Genomic DNA, 19,592 nt, shown 5'->3' on the forward strand with positions numbered 1-19,592 from the left:
TCCCTCCTTCCTCCCTTCCTCCCTCCCTCCCTCCCTCCTTCTCTCTCTCTTTCTTTCTTTTGGTAAAAATGAGGAGATTCTAATCTCCCTTTTAAGACTAACATTCTATGCTTGAATATGAGATGACAAATAAATGCATTTTTTTTGTTTTATAATAAAGTGTTAAATTCTAAAATAATAGTGGCTTTCGATCAAATTTAGAAAATTTTCCAAAATTAAAAAAAACTATCATTGGAATAATAAGACAACAAAGGGTACTGTTTTAGCATAGGCAAAAAGAAAATTTCAGGATTTCAAAATAATTATTTATTGAATGATAATGAAATATTAGAGATTATGTTGAGCATAGCCGAGCATAGCCAAAGACAGCTAGTAAGAACACAGTAAAAGTACTTGTGAACAAGGTTGAAAACAGACATATTTATTCATTAAACCTTTTACCATAGCGAATTCTAGACAATAAGAATACACAAGGACTTAGTTTTGGCTTAGTGAATAATTTTTAAAAAATTTAATACACAGAAGAAAACAAGCTAAGTTTATTACTGGTAGGCTATTTGTATTAGGGTCTGTGGAAATATAATAACTATAGGATTTGTGGATTATACAAGGACTCAGGTTTATAGATTCAGATTTCTATGACAGAACATCTTAAGCAATGGTAAATTTTGATATTTTGGAAGCTTTTGATAAATCATTCCAAACGTTCTAACCACTAATTAATGGAGCAGGCTGCTCATACTTTGAAAATTGTTAGTGTAGGACAAAGGAGCCTGGCTTTTGAAATCTCTGCAATTTGTTGACCAAATAATCATGAGATAAATCACTTAATCTCTCAATGCTCCAGGCAACTCTGACTGGGTTAGAATTTCTGGCTTGAAGATGTGGAATTTCCTACATAAATGAAATCACCAGTTGTAACCAAAATTTTTTACTACTTTTCTCAATGTCTTATTTTTTAATTCAAGATTGTGGGATAATTGCATATTTATGCAGAATAACTCAAAATCTAGTTTTAATATTACTTATTAAACTCTTTACCCTGAATATTGTGTTAAGATTCTCTCATTGAAAATCAAAATTCAATAGCCAAAAAGCAAGGAACATTTTCTTGTTCTAGGAACTGTTTTTCAAACTTTGTAGCCCATCAAAACTAGCAAAGAATCTGTGCTACGGGAGGGCCAATTCAGGAATTTGTAGATCTTATAATCCTGGTACTGCCACTGCTATTTTCTGCCTACTTGATACAAATCAGTACATTTCTGAACAATTCACTTTTTTTCACTTATCCAATAGAAAAGTAAAAGCTTCTGCTTAAGTGGACTTAATGGAGCTGTGATCTTGTCCTTATGGATAGTCCTATCAACAGTGCAGCCTGTAATCCATTTATATCCTCTTTATGTGACCCTTATCCATGTACTTCCATAAGTTCTCCAAAGGGGTTCTAGCCAATATTTTGGAGATATTGTTCTAGCTTTTTTGACATTTGTGAGTACCAGTTCAGGGCATCCATTTATTATCTCCCCCATATCACCCCAAACTGGATTTCTTTTCTGGGGATATACTTTTGTGATGATATCTTCTCTTTAGCTCCTTACATGTAATTCATAGTACTTTTATGTGCTTCATTTTTTTTATGCCTACTGTATGTCTCCATTGCTCATTGGGTGACTTTAATTTTGATTCTTCAAAAGATTCAGAGGTATAGAGCCAACTTGTTGAATATTGGTGTTTATATTTGATTTGGGGAGAAGCCTGGTGCCCTTTAAAGTGCTATGGATTGATTAGAGAAATGCAAATTAAAATAACTCTGAGATACCACCTCACAGTTATCAGATAGCAGAAAAGGAAAATGACAAATGTTGGAGGGAATTTGGAAAAATTGATTCCTGGAGTTGTGGACTGAACCATCTACTGTGGAGGGCAATTTGATACTATGCCCAAAGGGCTGTAAAACTGTGCATACCCTTTCATCCAGCAATATCATTACTAGGTCTGGCTCCCAAAGAGATCAAAGAAAAAGGAAAAGGACTTATATGTACAAAAATATTTATAGCAGCTCTTTTTATGGTGGCAAAGAACTGGAAGAAAAAAAGAAGGAAGTCATTCTGAAGTTGAGTCAGAAAAGTAAAGTAGTTTTAGCCCCTGTCCAACAAATACCTCAAGATCATAGAATAAGGTTGATGGGACTTTGTTACTATTGTAGAGTCAGAGGACATAATGCCCAATACTGTTATAAGAAAAAGAGAGATATTGAAAGGAACAATTTTGGGAACAAACGAGTAACAACATGCGTTGGAATTCAGACTAAGAACTGGAATCAAAATAGGAAAGTTACTTTAGCCTGACAGTATGGGGAAAGAAGCAGAGAATGAGCATATGATCAGTAATAAGACTCTCCTCTACCTAATGTTTAGTGTAAATGTTTTTACTTAATACTGGAACATCATTGTCAGTTACCTATTGTATAAGTTGAGAATTGTTATGCCACATATTATTATGGAGATTATTGTTAATTTGCTTGATGAAAATTTGTTGATGTAATAAATGAATGTAATGGTGAGAATTTGTCTATTGCATTGCTAGACCAGGATAAAAGTCTCTCAATCCTAGAGTTTTTACCAAAAAGAGGTTTGAGTGAACTCTTTATTGCTACCAAAAAGGGAAAATCACCATCTGTGCCTCAGTAGGTCTACTTGCCTTGACAGTAAGCCCATCTATTTCACTACCGTGGCTGCGATTCTTTGTTATGCCACTTATTTCTCAGTATTGATTTATGTGCTGCCTTCTATTCTATAAATGCTACTAAACCTGAACCCCAATATATTTGCATTTACCTGATTAAAGATACCAGTGACATGTGAATCAGACTTTCACAGACTAGCATAAAATCTCTCAGATAATACAGAAGGACTTACCAACTCCAGTGCAAAGATTACTTGCCCCTGGCCTCTCCTAGAACTCTCTTAGCGGGGAACAAGACATCCCAGGCATCAGGAGAAAGGACTTTTCCCAAGGGACCTCAGTAGGACCTGTCAGTATCTAGGACCAAGAGACAGGTACATTCTGTACTGGGGTTAGTTGGCTATTAGCCCTAGAGTTAGACTTTTGGAGAGATTGTGAAGCCACTTAACTGTGCTCACTAAGGCTTCTCTTGTGAAAGCACTTATGACCACTTCTCGCCAGAGTTTTGCATTTTCCCCACGCCCTAGTGGCTTAAGTTGTTACACCACTGAATGCAGGCTTCCTTAGACCAGAGACTTGCTAGAAAATTGGGAAACATAAAACATCGATGTTATCTCAAATCCCTACCTGATTTTCATCTGTTTTGGGGAATTCTTACATGACTGTGAGACTGTGGTTGAAATGACAGAAAAACCCGTAAAAAAAATCTCACTGTTCCCTCCTGGTAATCCTGAGTCAGAGGAGGTGAAGGGAACTAGAGGAACTACAGTGGTTTTTGAGGTCAGCCTTTCCTCTGTCTAATCATAAGTGCCCCCGCAGCCAAATTTGCTCTAACAAGAAAGAGAACTGATTTAGCTCCAAAGATAGCTGCTGAAGAAGGCCCTGCCTACACCATGACACTTCAAGCTGCTGGAGGTGCTGCCAGGGGACACTGAGGCTGGAAATGACAAAGGCATATGGCTAATCATCGTCTATGAAGATTAAGAAGGCAAAGACACAATGGTAAAATGCAATCCAGGTAGCATGAGGTTTGGGTGACTACTGAAGGCAAGCCTTTTCTTTTGAAAAAAATGTTATTACCAAACCTGCCTGGCAATTCATGCTGAAGGTTATTATGATATGCAGACAATTGCAGTCATAATAAAATGGGCATGGGTGGCTCCTGGGATCTCTTCAGTACTTTCTAGTATAACATTAGGATATCTAGAATGTATTGCTTATTAATATGATTCAAAAGGGGTATATATGGTGGTCTTTTTCTAATATATTTTATTTGAGTCTTTACATATGAATTTTATAAAATTTTTTGTTATATATATATATTGATTCTATGGTTATAAATTGGATGTTTGTAATATTGTTTAGTTATTCTTGACAACTTAACAAGAGGAGGGAAACTCCGTACTTGTAAAAGCTAACAAGGAATATTTGGAATCCTAATAAATTAAAGGAGGTACATAAATTAAAGAGAAAAAGTTACAAGTTGAAATTTGTTTAGGTACGCACATAGATAGCATGAACTATGATTAGAAATAAAGATGAGAGGAACTAATTAAACAGAAAAATGTAAAGGTGTTAGAGCAGAAATCAAATTTAGCTTGAAGTTGACTTTTTAAGCAAGTAAGATGAGGAAGAATGAAATAATAAAGTTTGAAAACTAGAATGCCAGCAGGAAGCTTGAGTGTAAAGGAAAATTTGCAGGTGTGTTTGATTCAGTCATTGCACATGAGACTATTCATATTTTGGTATAAATCTATGTCACAACTATATGTCCCTAAGAGGAGGGATAATACAGTTTTGAAAAAGTTTTATAGTTTTGAAATAGTTTTGATTTTAAAAAGTAGTTTTGAAATAGTTTTGTAGTTATAGTTTTGAAAATTAAAATAAAAAATAAAATTGGGTCAGAAATATGGTTTTAAATTTAATTTTAAATGTATGATAATGTAGAAATTTTATAGAAATTGTTTATAGAAAATATAGGAGAAACAAATTTTAGAAGAATTTTATAGAAAATGTTTTATAACTAAAATTATTTTGGTACTGAAAAAAATAACATTTTGACCTGTATTTCAATTTGAAATTTTGCCTGGAAACTCAATTTTAATGTAAGAAATTGAAAAGGTCTAAGATTCTAATGAAGCCTTGCAAATCCATTCTTCCTCCACCTCTTAGGAAAAGTAAAAAATCTTGTTCCATATGGATTTCTCTGATAATTATGTTAAGTAGGTTTCTCCTATGTTGCTTCAGAATTTTCCATTGCTATACTGAGATAGAACTATTCCAAATTCTCATAACAGCTTTGTAGTTCAGAGTATAGTAAGAGAATCCTATTGTGAATTGCAGATTATCAATAGGGAATCAGTAATATATTGTGACCTCATTGTTTTAGATACTGACACTGGGAAAACTGTGAGTAAAGAAATAGTGAGGAGGAATATATCTATCAGGACATGAAATCTAGAACAGATCCAATGAAATCAATTCCTAGTCCTTCCACAATTAAGAAAGCCTCAGTTACCTACATCTTATCTGTCACTCTGAGTTTCTGAGCCTCCAAATGTACACATTTCCTAGATACTGTCATGGGTTATGTTACCCAAGACCAGTGATGGGCAAACTTTTTAAAGAGGGAGCCAAAGGAAAGGAAATGCTCATCTGTCGGTCTATTTCTTTTTTTTTTTTTTTTAATTTTTAAATTAAAAAAAATTTTTTAAACCCTTACCTTCCATCTTGGAGTTAATACTGTATATTGGCTCTAAGGCAGAAGATTGGTAAGGCTAGGCAATGGGGGTTAAGTGACTTGCCCAGGGTCACACAGCTGGGAATTGTCTGAGGACAGATTTGAACCTAGGACCTCTCATCTCTAGGCCTGGTTCTCAATCCACTGAGCTACCCAGTTGCCCCTGTTGGTCTGTTTCTAAGGCAACTCTTTCAAAGTTTCATTGTATTGTATCCTACTCATTGTATTCGTCAGATTAGGAATAATGTTGGGTGGCCAGCTAGAACATTTCAGGGGGCTGCATCTGGCCTGTGGGCCGTAGTTTGCCCATCACTGCCCTAGACTATATTATAGACATATATTCCATGTTAAAATAGATTGTTAAGCCTTTGGACACTATTCCTTGATGGTATTCAACCTCAGCCTTTCATGTGGTGGCTAAACTTGACTATGTGACCAGCTCACCATGTTAGTCATCACTTTAGTCATAAGAATAATAAAGTACATAGAAATGAGAGGACACTTTCTATTCACTTTATGAGGTTACAGGGTAATATAGGCCACAAACTATCAAGCTAATCAGATGGGCCCTCAAGGTTTTTGGATTTATCAACAAACTCACCAATAGAGCTCACTGAAATGAGTGGTGGTCCCTGTGAATTCAGGAGAATTTATTCCTTCAGTGCTTGAATTGAACTTAATACATTTTGGTCTTTTTGCCTCATTTGTTTATGCTACACGTAGGCTTCATAGTAGCCATAATTATGTCAATTTTAAGTCAGCTTTCCAGAATTTTTCCTCAGAATGTTTTGTATCTGTTACCAAATTTCACTTTGTAGGTGTCTATGTATAGGACTTCATTCTACTACTAACCTAGGTTCTAGTTTTGAAGTCCCTCCTGAAAGCAGTTTGACTGCCTTAAGTTGTGCTGTTACACATATCTTAGGAAAAAGAGGAAATAATTTTATTTTTGTAACTGTCAATTATAATAACACAAACAATAATCCTGTGGATTAATAACCCTGGGGATAGTTTTTTATCTTTGTTGGTCAAGCTTTTTCCTCTCTTCCCTTGGGTTGGAATGGCACCTGTGGAGTGGCCTATCTGATTCTTATTGTAACCATGCAAAATCATACAGAAGGTTTGGTAAGAGTCAGCTTTACAAGGCATTTAGTTGCATTAGGACATAGAAACAAGAGATCTATTTTGGAAAGTTTTTATCCAGTATCAGCACATGGAAGTAGTCCTTGGTATAAATTTTTGGGCATTGATTCTAAAACTCAGAATTACTCTGAGATAGATTCTATAAAGAAAACCATTCTCTTAATTTGAGGGATTTGCTCAGAATATAACAGCTACTTTGACACATATTTAGTACCCTGTAATAATAATCAGGATGTATTTTTGCTCATATGGTTATGAAATGAGCCCATGCTACAATTAATCAATTAAATTGAACATATATGTATCAGTTATCATTAATGATATTGGAGAATTATAAAAATTACTAAATGATACTTTGCAAAAAATACAACACATTCATATAAAGGAAGATATTATATCTTGGGTGGGACCCATCTTCATGGACAGCTACATGGTTCAGAAGTGGTGACTTAATGGTAATTCATTTTTTTTTTTTTTAATTTTAAACCCTTAACTTCTGTGTATTGACTTATAGGTGGAAGATTGGTAAGGGTAGGCAATGGGGGTCAAGTGACTTGCCCAGGGTCACACAGCTGGGAAGTGTCTGAGGCCGGATTTGAACCTAGGACCTCCTGTCTCTAGGCCTGGCTCTCAATCCACTGAGCTACCCAGCTGCCCCCTGGTAATTCATTTTTAAATGGGTCCTAATCATTTTTTGGAATTTTTATTTTAACAGTTATAAACTGTAGTACTACTCTGTCTATCTAAATGTTAGCTTGCTTCTAGATTCAGACACGAACTCTTTCAAAGATGCTGCTAATATCTTGAATCTTATTCAACTACCTATTATATTGTTTAATATTTGGACCATAGCAGCAGATGTTGGGCAGAGTTTATGGCTCTATTCAGACATGGAGCCTCAGAGAATGCAAAGCATCTGCAGGATGTGAACTGGGACTCAGTGCAAATACTACCTATGACTCTCATGACTGTGAGAATTACCTGCCTCTTAATATTGTTGTTATTTAATATTACTCTGTCTGCAAAATATTTGGTCCTTCTTAAGAAGCTAAGGCTGTGTGTGGAACACCTCAGAGCTGACAACTGGCACCACTACAAACAAATCTTTCATCTCCAGCTCTTGGAATGGACTTTTCTGAGCTAGCTTGTACTTACACTGCATGAACTTATCTTTTACTCTTCAAGACAGCAGTGAAGAGGTACACACTAAACATCTATCTAACTTCAAGCATCCTTCAACATGTTTTGTTCATGGATTGTGAAATCAGTAGCTTTCATTTTTCTGGAACATTAATTAGTCCCTATTGTACTTTTTTGTTAATTGTATTTATGTATGGTTTGATGTTGTATCTTTAATTAAGTTGTACCACTCACCATATCATTTTATTTGGCACCCCTGATTTGCGTCATCCCTAGATTGTAAGTGATTCAGCAGAAAACTGCTCTCAGTTTTCTTTGGATCAGGAGAATGACTGAACAAGTTGTATCTGTTTATAATGGAATATTATTGTGTTATAAGAAATAACAAGCAGGATAGTTTCAGAAAAAACTGGGAAGACAACATGAACTGGTGAAAAGTGAAGTGAATAGAACCAGGAGAACATTCTACACAGTAACAGTTATATTGTAGGGATGTTCAAGTGATCCAAGACAATTCAGAAGGGCCCATAGTGAAAAATACAATCTGCCAGTCCCGTTTTCAGTCCAACCATCAACAGCCATCATCACGGGGAGCAATTCTTACAGAGAAAGGGTCTATTATCCTCACCACTACCACCTATTGCTGATCATTTGCCACCTATGGGGCAGACAAGGCAGCCTACCTTAATCAGCAAAGCATTCTGATGGAACGAGAGGAGGTGGCATGTAGGCATGAGTCAAAACACTAAAACCTTCTTGATTATCATCTTCACTTTGATCCCAGTGGAGACAATCAGGACCCAGAATACTGGGAATTGCAGTATACCTGTACATTGGCCTAGTTCAGCCCCCATAGCAGTCATCAAAGTGAGTAGCCATTGAGGACAAGGAGCCTGCCATTCCCACCACTTTCGACATCAGCTTCTAATCAACTTTCACTGAAAAGCAGATATTATAGATTCAGCCTTTTCAGTAGCCTACAGATATTAAAGATATGGAAAAGCAAGTTCTTTTCTTCAGGGTCCTTGGCATTTTCAACCAAAGAAATAGAGTATTATCAATTAAAATAATGTTAAAGTTTGGTAAAACCATGAATTGATCTACTCATTTTGGAAAATAATTCTGCTATAAAAGTCATTAAGGGGCAGCTGGGTAGCTCAGTGGATTGAGAGTCAGGCCTTATACATGCCCTTTGACCCTGTTATACCATTGTTAGACCTATATTCTGCAAAAAAAAGTCAAAGCAGGAAGAAACGGATTCATGTACAAAAATTGTAAAGTGTTAACCATCTTTTGGGGAATGACTAAACAAATTATGGCATGTGAATGTGTTAGAATGTTATATCATAAGAAACTATGAAAGAGATAATTTTAAAGAAATCTGGAACTTTTGGAAAACTGATACAGAGTAAAGTGAGCAACACCAGAAGGGCAATATACAGTATACAATAATAGCAACATTATAAAGAAAACAATTTTGAAAAACTCGAGAACTCTGTTTAATACAGTGACTACCATGATTCCATTGGACAGAGGGGGAAGCCTCTTAACAGAGTTGATAGACTCAGGATACAGAATGAGACATTTTTGGATATAGCCAGTGTGGGAATTAGTTTTGTTGACTGAATATTTGTTTCAGTGACTTCCCCCCCCCCCCCAGAGGAGATTAGGTAGTGATGTTAGGTTGAAGATAGGTATAGGAATAGAGTAACAGAAAAGAAAAGCGAGAATGAGGACTATTAGAGAATGCCTTTTTAAAAAAATTTAGCACACAGAGGGAAAGCCATAAAGAAGCATGTAGACAAGAAAGCTTTGAAAATTATAGGTTGAATTATACACTTTGAAAGAAAAGGAAGTTGTGTATTAGAGATTTGCAGTTTTATGACCAGTAATTTTTTGTTCTACATATGTGAAAATATTTGTTTTATTAAGTTTATTTTTTTATTCATTAAGTTCAGAATACAAATAAACATTTTTAAAAAAGAAATGACATTTAAAGGAAATGCTTTTGCTTTGCCACTCTCCTTTAAGGAGCATTGGTCCTATCTATGCAATTTGTAGCTGAAACCTATATGTGTTGTCTGTCACATAAAATGTGAGTTCCTTAAGAGCAAGGATTTTCTGAACATTTTTTTATTTTGTATGCCTGGTATTTTACATGGTACTTTGATCATAGTAGATGATCAGCAAATGCTTTTTTATTCATTGAAATATATGTTCTGATAGACCAGCCCAATGAGCATCATCCATCTGCATATCATAATATGGACAGTAGGGAAACATTGTAGAACCTCCTAAATGGGATTCACAACTTGTCTAAAGAGGTTATCCTAACAGTTCACATAAAGAAGTCAAGTGGATGAAAAATGTCCATTGTCCAGACCATATAGGTATATATAGTAACTTAATGATTGTAAAATTTCTTTCTTTTTAAAAAATTTCTAGGGTCTGAGTATTGCTATATTAGGACCCACATTTCAAGACTTGGCTATAAATGTGAACCGAAACATCAGTGATATTTCTTATATTTTTGTGGGCCGTGCCTGTGGGTATCTAAGTGGTTCTGTGATGGGTGGAATCCTCTTTGACCGCTTCAATCATACTTTAATTTTGGGTAAGTAGAGTACTTCAAACAGGTTATTTCTCTGACTGTCAATAGTTATAATGTTTATATTAATGCCTATGGAGACAGTTGGCCATAAGTTAAGATGATCTTGTTTTAGGTTTTGCCTTTGACCCATACAGGTTGAGCATTTAGCCTCTTGGTGTGCTTCAGGCAACTCTGAAACTATAAATTTTAGAGCAGATGATTCATTGATAAGAGGGAGTTTTCTTATATGGAGTTCCTTACATTTACTTACAGTTTACTTACATTTTACTTACTTTTACTTACATTCCTTACATTTATTTACAGTTTACTTACATTTTACTTACTTACATTTACTTACATTCCTTACAGTTACTGGTAAAAACACAGATCTGATTTAAAATAGGAAAGCTAATAGTTGCCTAGAAATTGATAGCCATTCAAGTATGTATATATAGTATTAAAAGTATTGTGATTTTATTTAGCAATTAATAGTAATTTACTCTTAACAGTTAAAACAGAATTGAAATTCTTTTTGTTATGGATAAAAGACTGGTTTTGTCCCTGAATGGATTAAAAAATTTGAGAGTTGAAGATAATATTTTTTAGATTTGTTTTTTTAACCAGATTAAAAAAAAAAAACCTCATACCTTCTATCTTAGAATCAATACTGTATATTGGTTCCAAGGCAGATGAGTAGTAAGGGCCAGGCAATTGAGGTTAAGTGACTTGCCCAGGGTCATACAGCTAGAAAGTATGTGTATGAGGTCAGATTTGAACCCAGGACCTCCCATCTCTGGGCCTGGCTCTCAGTCCACTGAGCCACCTCGTTGCCCCCCTTTTTACCAGATTTATTTTTAAAATCATAATTTTCCCAAAGAGATAACTGTTGTTATAGAGTCTGGAACAGGTGAAGGCTATGAAAGTGATCTGTCTTCTGTTCTCCATCTTACCATGGTGCTTTTATACCCTTTATCCCTGGCCTTTTGAGTGACCCTGAGTAGTTTTCTTAAACTTTTTGGAGCTTGGCTTCTTCATTGTAAAATGTAGAGGTTGAACTTGATCTTTTAGATTTCTTGCAGCTCAGATGCTGTAATCCTAAACTATCCCCAATGCTATTATAAAGTTGAGTTCTTGTAATCTTAGGAGTAAAACTTGTTTGGGTTGGAAGAAATCATTGCTTTTTCTTCACTACATTTGATCAATTTTTTTTACCAGGAAAAAAAAAGGAATAGAAAACACTTCTCTTTTAAGGGGGGATTGAATGAGTTGAAAACATTCTGTCATTTCCTCTTCTATTGTATATTATTAGTATAAAGTTCTGTCATATGCAGTTTGATTATGAAAAATAGCAGTATAAATGTTAAGATGATTTTATATTTTGTACCCCATAAAGATTAAGTGCTATTTTTAATGAATGAAATAACTTCTTCTGTTTAGATGGGTCAAGGGTTATGAATGTTAAAATAACCAAACCTTGAAATCAGAGGAGACATCAGGCATAATTTAGTCCAACTATTACCTGAAATACAGTAATTTTCCAGTGATGGCAAACTTAACTAACAATGCAGCCCATTCCATTATTGGCCATTTGCAAGTACTAGAAAATTCTTCCTTGGGGGAAGCTGGGTAGCTCAGTGGATTGAGAACCAGGCCTAGAGATGGGAGGTCCTAGGTTCAAATCTGGCCTCAGTCACTTCTTAGCTGTGTGACCCTGGGCAACTCACTTAACCCCCATTGCCTAAAAAAAAAAGAAAAAAATCTTCCTTATGTTAAACTGAAATCATGCTCCTTAGAAGTTCTCTTATTGGTCCAGTTTTGCCCTTTGGGACCAAGAAGAATAGGTCTGACAGCTCTTCCAATATTTGATGAATAATCATAGTTCATATTTATGAAATTCTTTACATATATCATTTGAATCCTCGTGACAATATTATAAATCGCCATTATCCACATTTTAGATAGGAATCACAAAGATTTTTGAATATCAGACACATGATTCGAATTCCTGGGGTCCTCTGATTCTAGAAGAGTTAGTTCAGTGCTAGTCATACAAGAGTCACTTAACAGATGTTGGTAAAGGATGCTCTTAAAAAAAAAAAATTCTGATCATGATGAAAAATGCCATCTGCCTCCAAAGAAAGAGCTGATTGAGTGTGAATGCAGATTGAGACAAATATATATTTCACTTCACTTGCAATTTGTTTGAGTTCTTTTCACAAAATGACTAAAATGGAAAGATGTTTTACATTACTACACACGTACAATCTATATGAAATTGTTTCCCATCTCAGGAAGGGGCTAAGGTTGAGTGGAAGGGAGTGTAAGAATTTGTGTCAAACTTTAAAAAAAGGATAAAAATTGTTTTGTCATGTATTTGAGGAAAAAATTTAAAATGAGTCCTGAGCTCTCCTTCATGCTGAATATTATAGGAGTTGAGGAAAAGGAGCCTGAAGTTATATCCATAGCTGAAAGATTGGTATCTACATGCATGCTAATTTTGCCACATGTACCTTAAAACACACACACACATATTGAGATGTTTTTAGATACATACAGTCACAATTAACATACAGTTGGCTTTTCTACATACACATTTAGACAAGGGTCTTATGCATTCAGATGCATAGCAGGCATAATTTATTCAAATTGAGATACAAACTTCAGTGAATGTCACAGGACCTCAGAGACTCTCCTCCAAACTGTTGTGGAACAAAAATTCTGGCTATAGTCCCTGACCACAATCATCCACTCTAGTGAGGAATCCCATTGCATCTCAAGACAGCCTATTTCATCTTTTGATAATGCCACTTAGACACTCTAGAGCAGTAGTTCCCAAACTTTTTTGGCCTACTGCCCCCTTTTCAGAAAAAATATTACTTAGCCCCCTGGAAATTAAATTTTTTTAAAATTTTAATAGCAATTAATATGAAAGATAAATGTACCTGTGGCTATCACCGTTCCCCTGGATCACTGCAGCACCCACCAGGGGGTGGTAGTGCCCACTTTGGGAATCACTGCTCTAGAGTAACAAGTGGACTTGTGCAGTTTGGTTCGATGTGTGGAAAAACTTGATAGCACTTAGGACTACCTAGAAATATAATTGACTGCTGGAGTAGTGAAGTCCTTTCCTGGCAGCTCTTCAAAGAGTATGAATGACTGTCCAACTCTGTGTTGAGCTAAAAGAGAGGTTTTTAACCTGGAGTCCATGAACTCATTTTGGTAGTCTTTTAATAAAATCAATTACCTTTGTAATCCTATTGATGTATATATTTAAAAATTTTATTCTGAAAATGGCTTAGTAGGCTTCACCAGACTACCAGTGGTGTCTTTGGTATAAAAGAGGTTAAGAGCCTTTGGAGTAGATGTGTTCTATGCAAGAACATTAATTTTGAATCCACTGCACCTTATTAATTGTGTATAATCTTTTTTTTTTTTTTTAAGCCTTACCTTCCATCTTAGAATCAATACTGTGAATTAGTTCCAAGGCAAAATAGTAGTAAGGGCCAGACAGTGGGCATTAAAGGACTTGCCCAGAGTCACACAGCTAGGAAGATTTGAACCTTGGACCTCTTGTCTCTAGGCCTGGCTCTCAATCCACTGAGCCACTCAACTGCTCCCTACATGTATAATCTTGAGTATGTCATTTATAACATTTCTTGTCCTCAAATTTCTCATTTACAAAATGGAGGTAGGATTTTACTATGTCACAGTAGTGGCCAATAAAAAGAAATACCTCCTTGCTGGCTATATATATGTGGTTTAGAAAACAGATGTTGTATATTTATTTTGTTAATTTCCCAATGAATTGAACATGGAGACTACATGATGTGATATTGGAAATTTGGGGTTCCTTGATGTTCTTTGAACTGATTTTGAGGTCCCTGGTCTAAACTTCCTGTGGACATTTAGGACTCTTACAAAACTACATTTCCCATAATTCCGCTTGTGTAATACAAGTGGGCAGGAAGTGTGATCAGGTAGAGAGAGGTATAAGACTCAGGACGTGATTGGGACATGGTCTCTTTCCTAGGAAGCAGCCAAGGGGAAGGTATGGCGGGCATTCAAATTAGATCTTAGCAGGCACATGGCTTTCTTAATTATCAATATGGATTACAATAAATCCATAATATTTTACTATATACCCTTCTATATTAATTTTATTTGTAACAATGATTACTAAGGAAGGTTCTCTTCTCATTCTGAATCTCTGGTCTGGATCACCAGACTTCTTCAGTATAAGTTTACAATAAGAAACCTTAGTCTTTATTGATAGTTGTATGGCCCAAATTCTGGGAGAACTAATAATAATAACACTCCTCAATTCATAATAATTGGAGCCAGTGTCCTAGAAAAGGGAAAACCTATAAAACAGTTCTGTGGGATTTCATTTGGAACTCTTAGGTATTACAGAGAAAGTTTCATTCTTCATCTTCATTCTAAGAGAAAGAGTTTCATTCCTCATCTTCCAGTGCTCAGCAGTGACTTTTCCTTCCTAGCATGTCAGTGAGTATTATTTGGAAAAAAATTTTTTTAGTCCTTACCTTCCATTGTAGAATCAATATTATGTATCAGTGCCAAGGCAGAAGATAAGTAAGGGCTAGGGAGCAGCAGTCAAGTGAGTTGCCCAGGGTCATAAAGCTAAGCAATTACTTTTAAATCATAACCAGACTTTCCAGGGGTTTTACCTCAAAGGTAAAAATTTTTATAAATATATAATCTGTTAAGAATGAAATTTTCTTATTTCTCTAATTGTTCAAGTGTATTTCCTTAAGCCAAATTCCCTGATTTCTCATGACTGACTTTGTGTTGAACAGCTAGAGTTCTTCATTCCTTAATATCAGCCAGTTTGCTTTGATCTAATTTTAGACTAAAATGTTAAAAGATGAGATTACTTTAATGATAGTGATGTCTCATGAATATATGTTTTTTATCTAATTTTTACCTTTCTTAACAGCATTATCAATGCTAGGAACATCTATTGGTCTCTGCCTTGTCCCCTTTTGCAAGAAAGCAATATTACTGGTGGTTATGATGGCTGGCCTTGGAATGTCTACTGGAATGTTAGACACAGGTGAGTGAATATTATGCAATCATTTCTAGGTGTAGGAGAAGGAGGGGAAAAAAGATAACTTCTTTAAAAAAACAGTAGAATAAACTCTGTTTTTTAAATTGTTATTTAGGCTACTTTCTCATATGGCACTTCTTCCTGGGACCAATGTTTTTATTTACTCTGGGGGGGAAAAATGACCAAAACCCTTGCCAGGTCTGAGGTGGGGTGTGGGAGCCTACTATTGTGATTTGTGTCCATCCTACTTCATAAGCAATAAGTGTTGTTGGTTAGGATACCCTGGAGAGGGAAGATTTCTCCCGTTACAATAGTTAACATAACAAGGTGACAACTTAAGTAGTAAATTTTAATTATTCTGGAACAAAATGATTACATAAAACCCAAACCAAATTTGGACTTACCCTCTGAGTAAGATTAAATTCAGTGAATGTTTATTAATTATTCATTAATTTGCCTATTAAGTTCAAGATAGACTTAGAATAATTGTGTTGGAATGCATGCATGGTTAAGTAGAGCTAAAGAGAAAACTGTTCCTTGCCTTGCTTATCACTTTTTTCTGTTTTTTCCTTCTATCCAAAATTCCTGTGTTCTTGCAATAAATTATTCCTGAATTATCTGATACCCACTAAATTATTCTTTGATACCCACTAAACCTTTTGCCATTTAATTTTGTGTGTTTACAAATATATGCATTATGTAAATACATTCTTATATACATGCACACACAAACACAAACAAAGGTATGTAGACTGAAGTTATGGTTTTATCACCAATGAAGAAACTTCTACTAATGCAGATCAGCAACTGTTGTGTAACTTACCAGTCTTTAAGAATGACCAAATAGAATAAGTCAATTTTTTTTTCCTTATGGCTGTCCTTCAGGTGGTCGTTCTTGGAGTCAGAAAGTCCTGAGTTCTAGCCCTGCCTGTGATACACCCTGGGCAAATCATCTAGCTTTTCATTGCTTTAGCACCTCTTCATATCACACGTGTACATACACATCCAGTATATGTAATGGTGGTTTCATCCACCATCCACACTGTGGCCTTTTGTGTTTCATTCTGCCTCCAATTGTAGCAGCTGAGATTGTAGGAAATAAAGACTTTGGGCTCTTAGCTCAGTGTGTGACTTTTATCCATTAGCAGTTTGTCCACACATCTATGAAGAGTCAAGAGGCTATACCAGTTTGTATTGCTTGACCTTCATGTAGTTGGAGGTGTTAGAGGGTCTTGTTAGACCCTGAAATGGTCAGATCCAAGTGTCCTGGAAGCCTCCTGTTAGACCTGGTGTGTGCATAAGTAATATTTCTAAAATAGTTCTAGAGAATTTCAGGGTTATCTGTTGATTAAAAACTGAGTGGAATGTTTTACTTTGAAACACAGTTTGCTTTGTCAGACCTGTTGTCCTTTTTCCAGCACCGGGAGCTTCTCCTCGTTTACAATTCTTTTCCTTCTATAGACCTGCACAGAAGCTTTGCCCTTTGTGCCATGGACCTTCTTCTTTGCTGTTAGCCTTTGAGTATCCCATGGCTTGTTATCATCTCAGCACTGACCACTCTCCATCTGCTTCCCTTTGTCTCTCTCCTTTTCTGATCATGCCTGTGTTCATGCTGTCTTTCATGCTGCTCCTAGTGTCCAGTTTGTTGGTTACATGCCTCAGAGTACTAAGTTACCCCTCTGTGTCTCTCCATTGTGCTTTGGGTCACTTGGTCATTTGCATTCTTTAGAGATCATGGCCTTTGTGTAATTAGGTAGATTCATGGAGGGAAATATCAGTGTTCATTGTGTCCATGGAATTTGTTTCTACAGCTTAAGTGATACAGAATTGTCAGAGTTCTCTGAGGTATTTGGGCAGGGGGTGGGTCAGATTAGTGACTGTTCTACAACCAAAGGTCTTAGAGCTGCCAGGACCCCCTGGCCAGTATGGATCAGAGGCATGACTTGAATCCAGATCTTCCTGACTCCTCTATGCTGGCCTGCTTCTTGGCTTAGCAAGTTGTAGTTTATATTTCTTGTATGCTCTTTCTGACACCTAAACCTTTTCTGAAGATGAATACTCCATTGACTTTCAAGATAACAGTAGCATACAGAATTTTTAACACAAAAATATATTTCTTTTTATTATTTGTAGGTGGCAATGTGATCATCCTGCATATATGGAGAGGTGAAGCAGCCCCACATCTGCAGGCCTTACATTTCACTTTTGCCTTGGGGGCCTTTTTGGCTCCCTTACTGGCGAAGTTGGCTTTGGGCAGTTCTGGGCCCTCTGAAAACCACACGATAGCTGACATGTCAAACTACTCTGAGCTCAGCCCACCACCTGTAGCCGACTCTGAAGTAATATTTGGAGTACCTGCTAATGAAAATTTGCTTTGGGCTTATATGGTTATAGGAACTTATGTTTTGGTGATATTTTTCTTCTTTATTATTTTATTTTTCCAAAAAAGTCCAAATCAGGAGAAAACAAAAACAACTACTCAGAAATCTCGAACTGCGAAACACAAGAATGCTCTTCTTGGACTCCTTTTTGTATTTTTCTTTTTTTATGTAGGAGCAGAGGTCACATATGGCTCTTACATTTTCTCTTTTGCAATGCTTCATGCTGGCATGAGTGAAAGCCAAGCAGCAGGCTTGAACTCTGCCTTCTGGGGGACATTCGCTGCTTGCAGGGGCATGGCAATCTGTTTTGCTACTTGTATGCGGCCTGGAACCATGATTGTGTTGTGCAATGTGGGCAGCTTGGCTTCTTCCCTGCTTCTGGTGATTTTTGATAAGAACCACATTTGTCTCTGGGTAGCGACTGCGGTGTATGGGGCTTCAATGTCTACTACCTTTCCCAGTGGTGTTTCCTGGATTGAACAATATATGACCATTAAAGGAAAAGCTGCTGCTTTATTTGTAATTGGTGCTGCCATGGGAGAGATGGTCATTCCTGCAGTGGTTGGAGTACTTCAAGGAAAATACCCACATCTTCCAGGGGTTTTGTATGTTTCTTTGGGGTCAGCTATTGCAACGGCAATTTTGTTTCCTATCATGTACAAATTGGCCACTGCCCCTCTTGACAGCAAGATTCAGGAAAGTAGAAGGAGTGAAGACCAGAAAGCATTACTGTCTTCGAGATTTAATGATGATGAAGACGATGATGATGATGACGATGATGATGATGATGATGTGGAAGAGGGTGCTGAAGAAGAATGGAATGAAGCTGATTTTGAAATGATTGAAATGAACAATACGATGAGGAATTCAGTAATAGAGACATCTAGAAAAATTTTAAAAGAATCCCCAGTAGAAATCTCTAGCCAATTATTGTCAAATGACATACCTTTCAGTTCTCTGGTTATTACTGGCAACTCCCCTGTGAAGCACCTTAATACAGACCGGGAAAAAAATGACTAACAGTAAAAGATGGATTGGTTACTGATTCCCTGTAGCAATCACTGAATTTAAGGAAGCAAATCAGAGAAGATCCTTAACATGTTCAAATACATTTTAGGGTTTGGCACTTTTAACCCTGATTTCAACTAAATGAACATTCTGGTTTAGCCTAGAATTTTTTTTTTTTGACAACAAAAAGAGGACAGGAATAGTGAGATGTGTCTAGTAAAGTGACTTTATTGTAAGAGCGAAGAGTAGAACAGATTATTGGAATTTAAGGGTCTTTTGTAGAGTTGGTAATGCCTCATGAAGGAATCTACTGCTTGCCTCAAAAATCTTCTTCAACCTGGACAAAAATTGTGTAGACAATTCTGTCCAATTTGGAACAGATGATGGTAATACTTCAGATTTCTGGTTCATAGTATATTTCTGATAATAATGGAGGGGGGAGGTATAGTGGAAAGAACCCTGCATTGAGAGTCAAGTCTAACTTTTTACTACTAATTAGCTCTGTGATCTTGCTTAAATCACTTAATTCCTCTAAGTCTTAGTTTCTTATTGTAAAAATGAGAGTATTGGATTTTGATCTCTAAGGTCTTTTCTAGCTCTAAAATTCTTTGTATAGTAATGAGATATTCTCCAAAGAGTAAAATGCATTAACTTTAATTGTACAGATTGTTATAAGGGCATTTCATTCTTCCCAAAGCTCAGTTTGAGAGAAAAAAAGTAGTTGAAAAAGAAAGAAATGACAAAATCATTTTAAGACTGTACTTTCGATATGAAATTTAGCGGCCTGAAAGTTTAACAAACTTTAGTGTTTAATATTTTGAGCCATTGTCTAAGGAGGAC

General features: G+C 36.1%; 1 protein-coding gene across 1 annotated transcript in view; it reads left to right on the plus strand.

The window, feature by feature from the left end:
* The window catches only part of LOC123246564 (sodium-dependent glucose transporter 1-like), a 24,146-nt gene extending 5,382 nt beyond the window's left edge, over positions 1-18,764 (plus strand). Inside the window, exons 3-5 of the mRNA XM_044675410.1 lie at positions 10,154-10,322; positions 15,253-15,369; positions 17,497-18,764. Coding sequence (XP_044531345.1) covers positions 10,154-10,322; positions 15,253-15,369; positions 17,497-18,764 — 1,554 coding nt within the window. The remainder of the gene's footprint in view (positions 1-10,153; positions 10,323-15,252; positions 15,370-17,496) is intronic.
* The last annotated feature ends 828 nt before the right edge of the window (positions 18,765-19,592 follow it).

The sequence above is a fragment of the Gracilinanus agilis genome, chromosome 4 (assembly GCF_016433145.1).
Source record: "Gracilinanus agilis isolate LMUSP501 chromosome 4, AgileGrace, whole genome shotgun sequence".
NCBI classification, from domain to species: Eukaryota; Metazoa; Chordata; class Mammalia; order Didelphimorphia; family Didelphidae; genus Gracilinanus; species Gracilinanus agilis.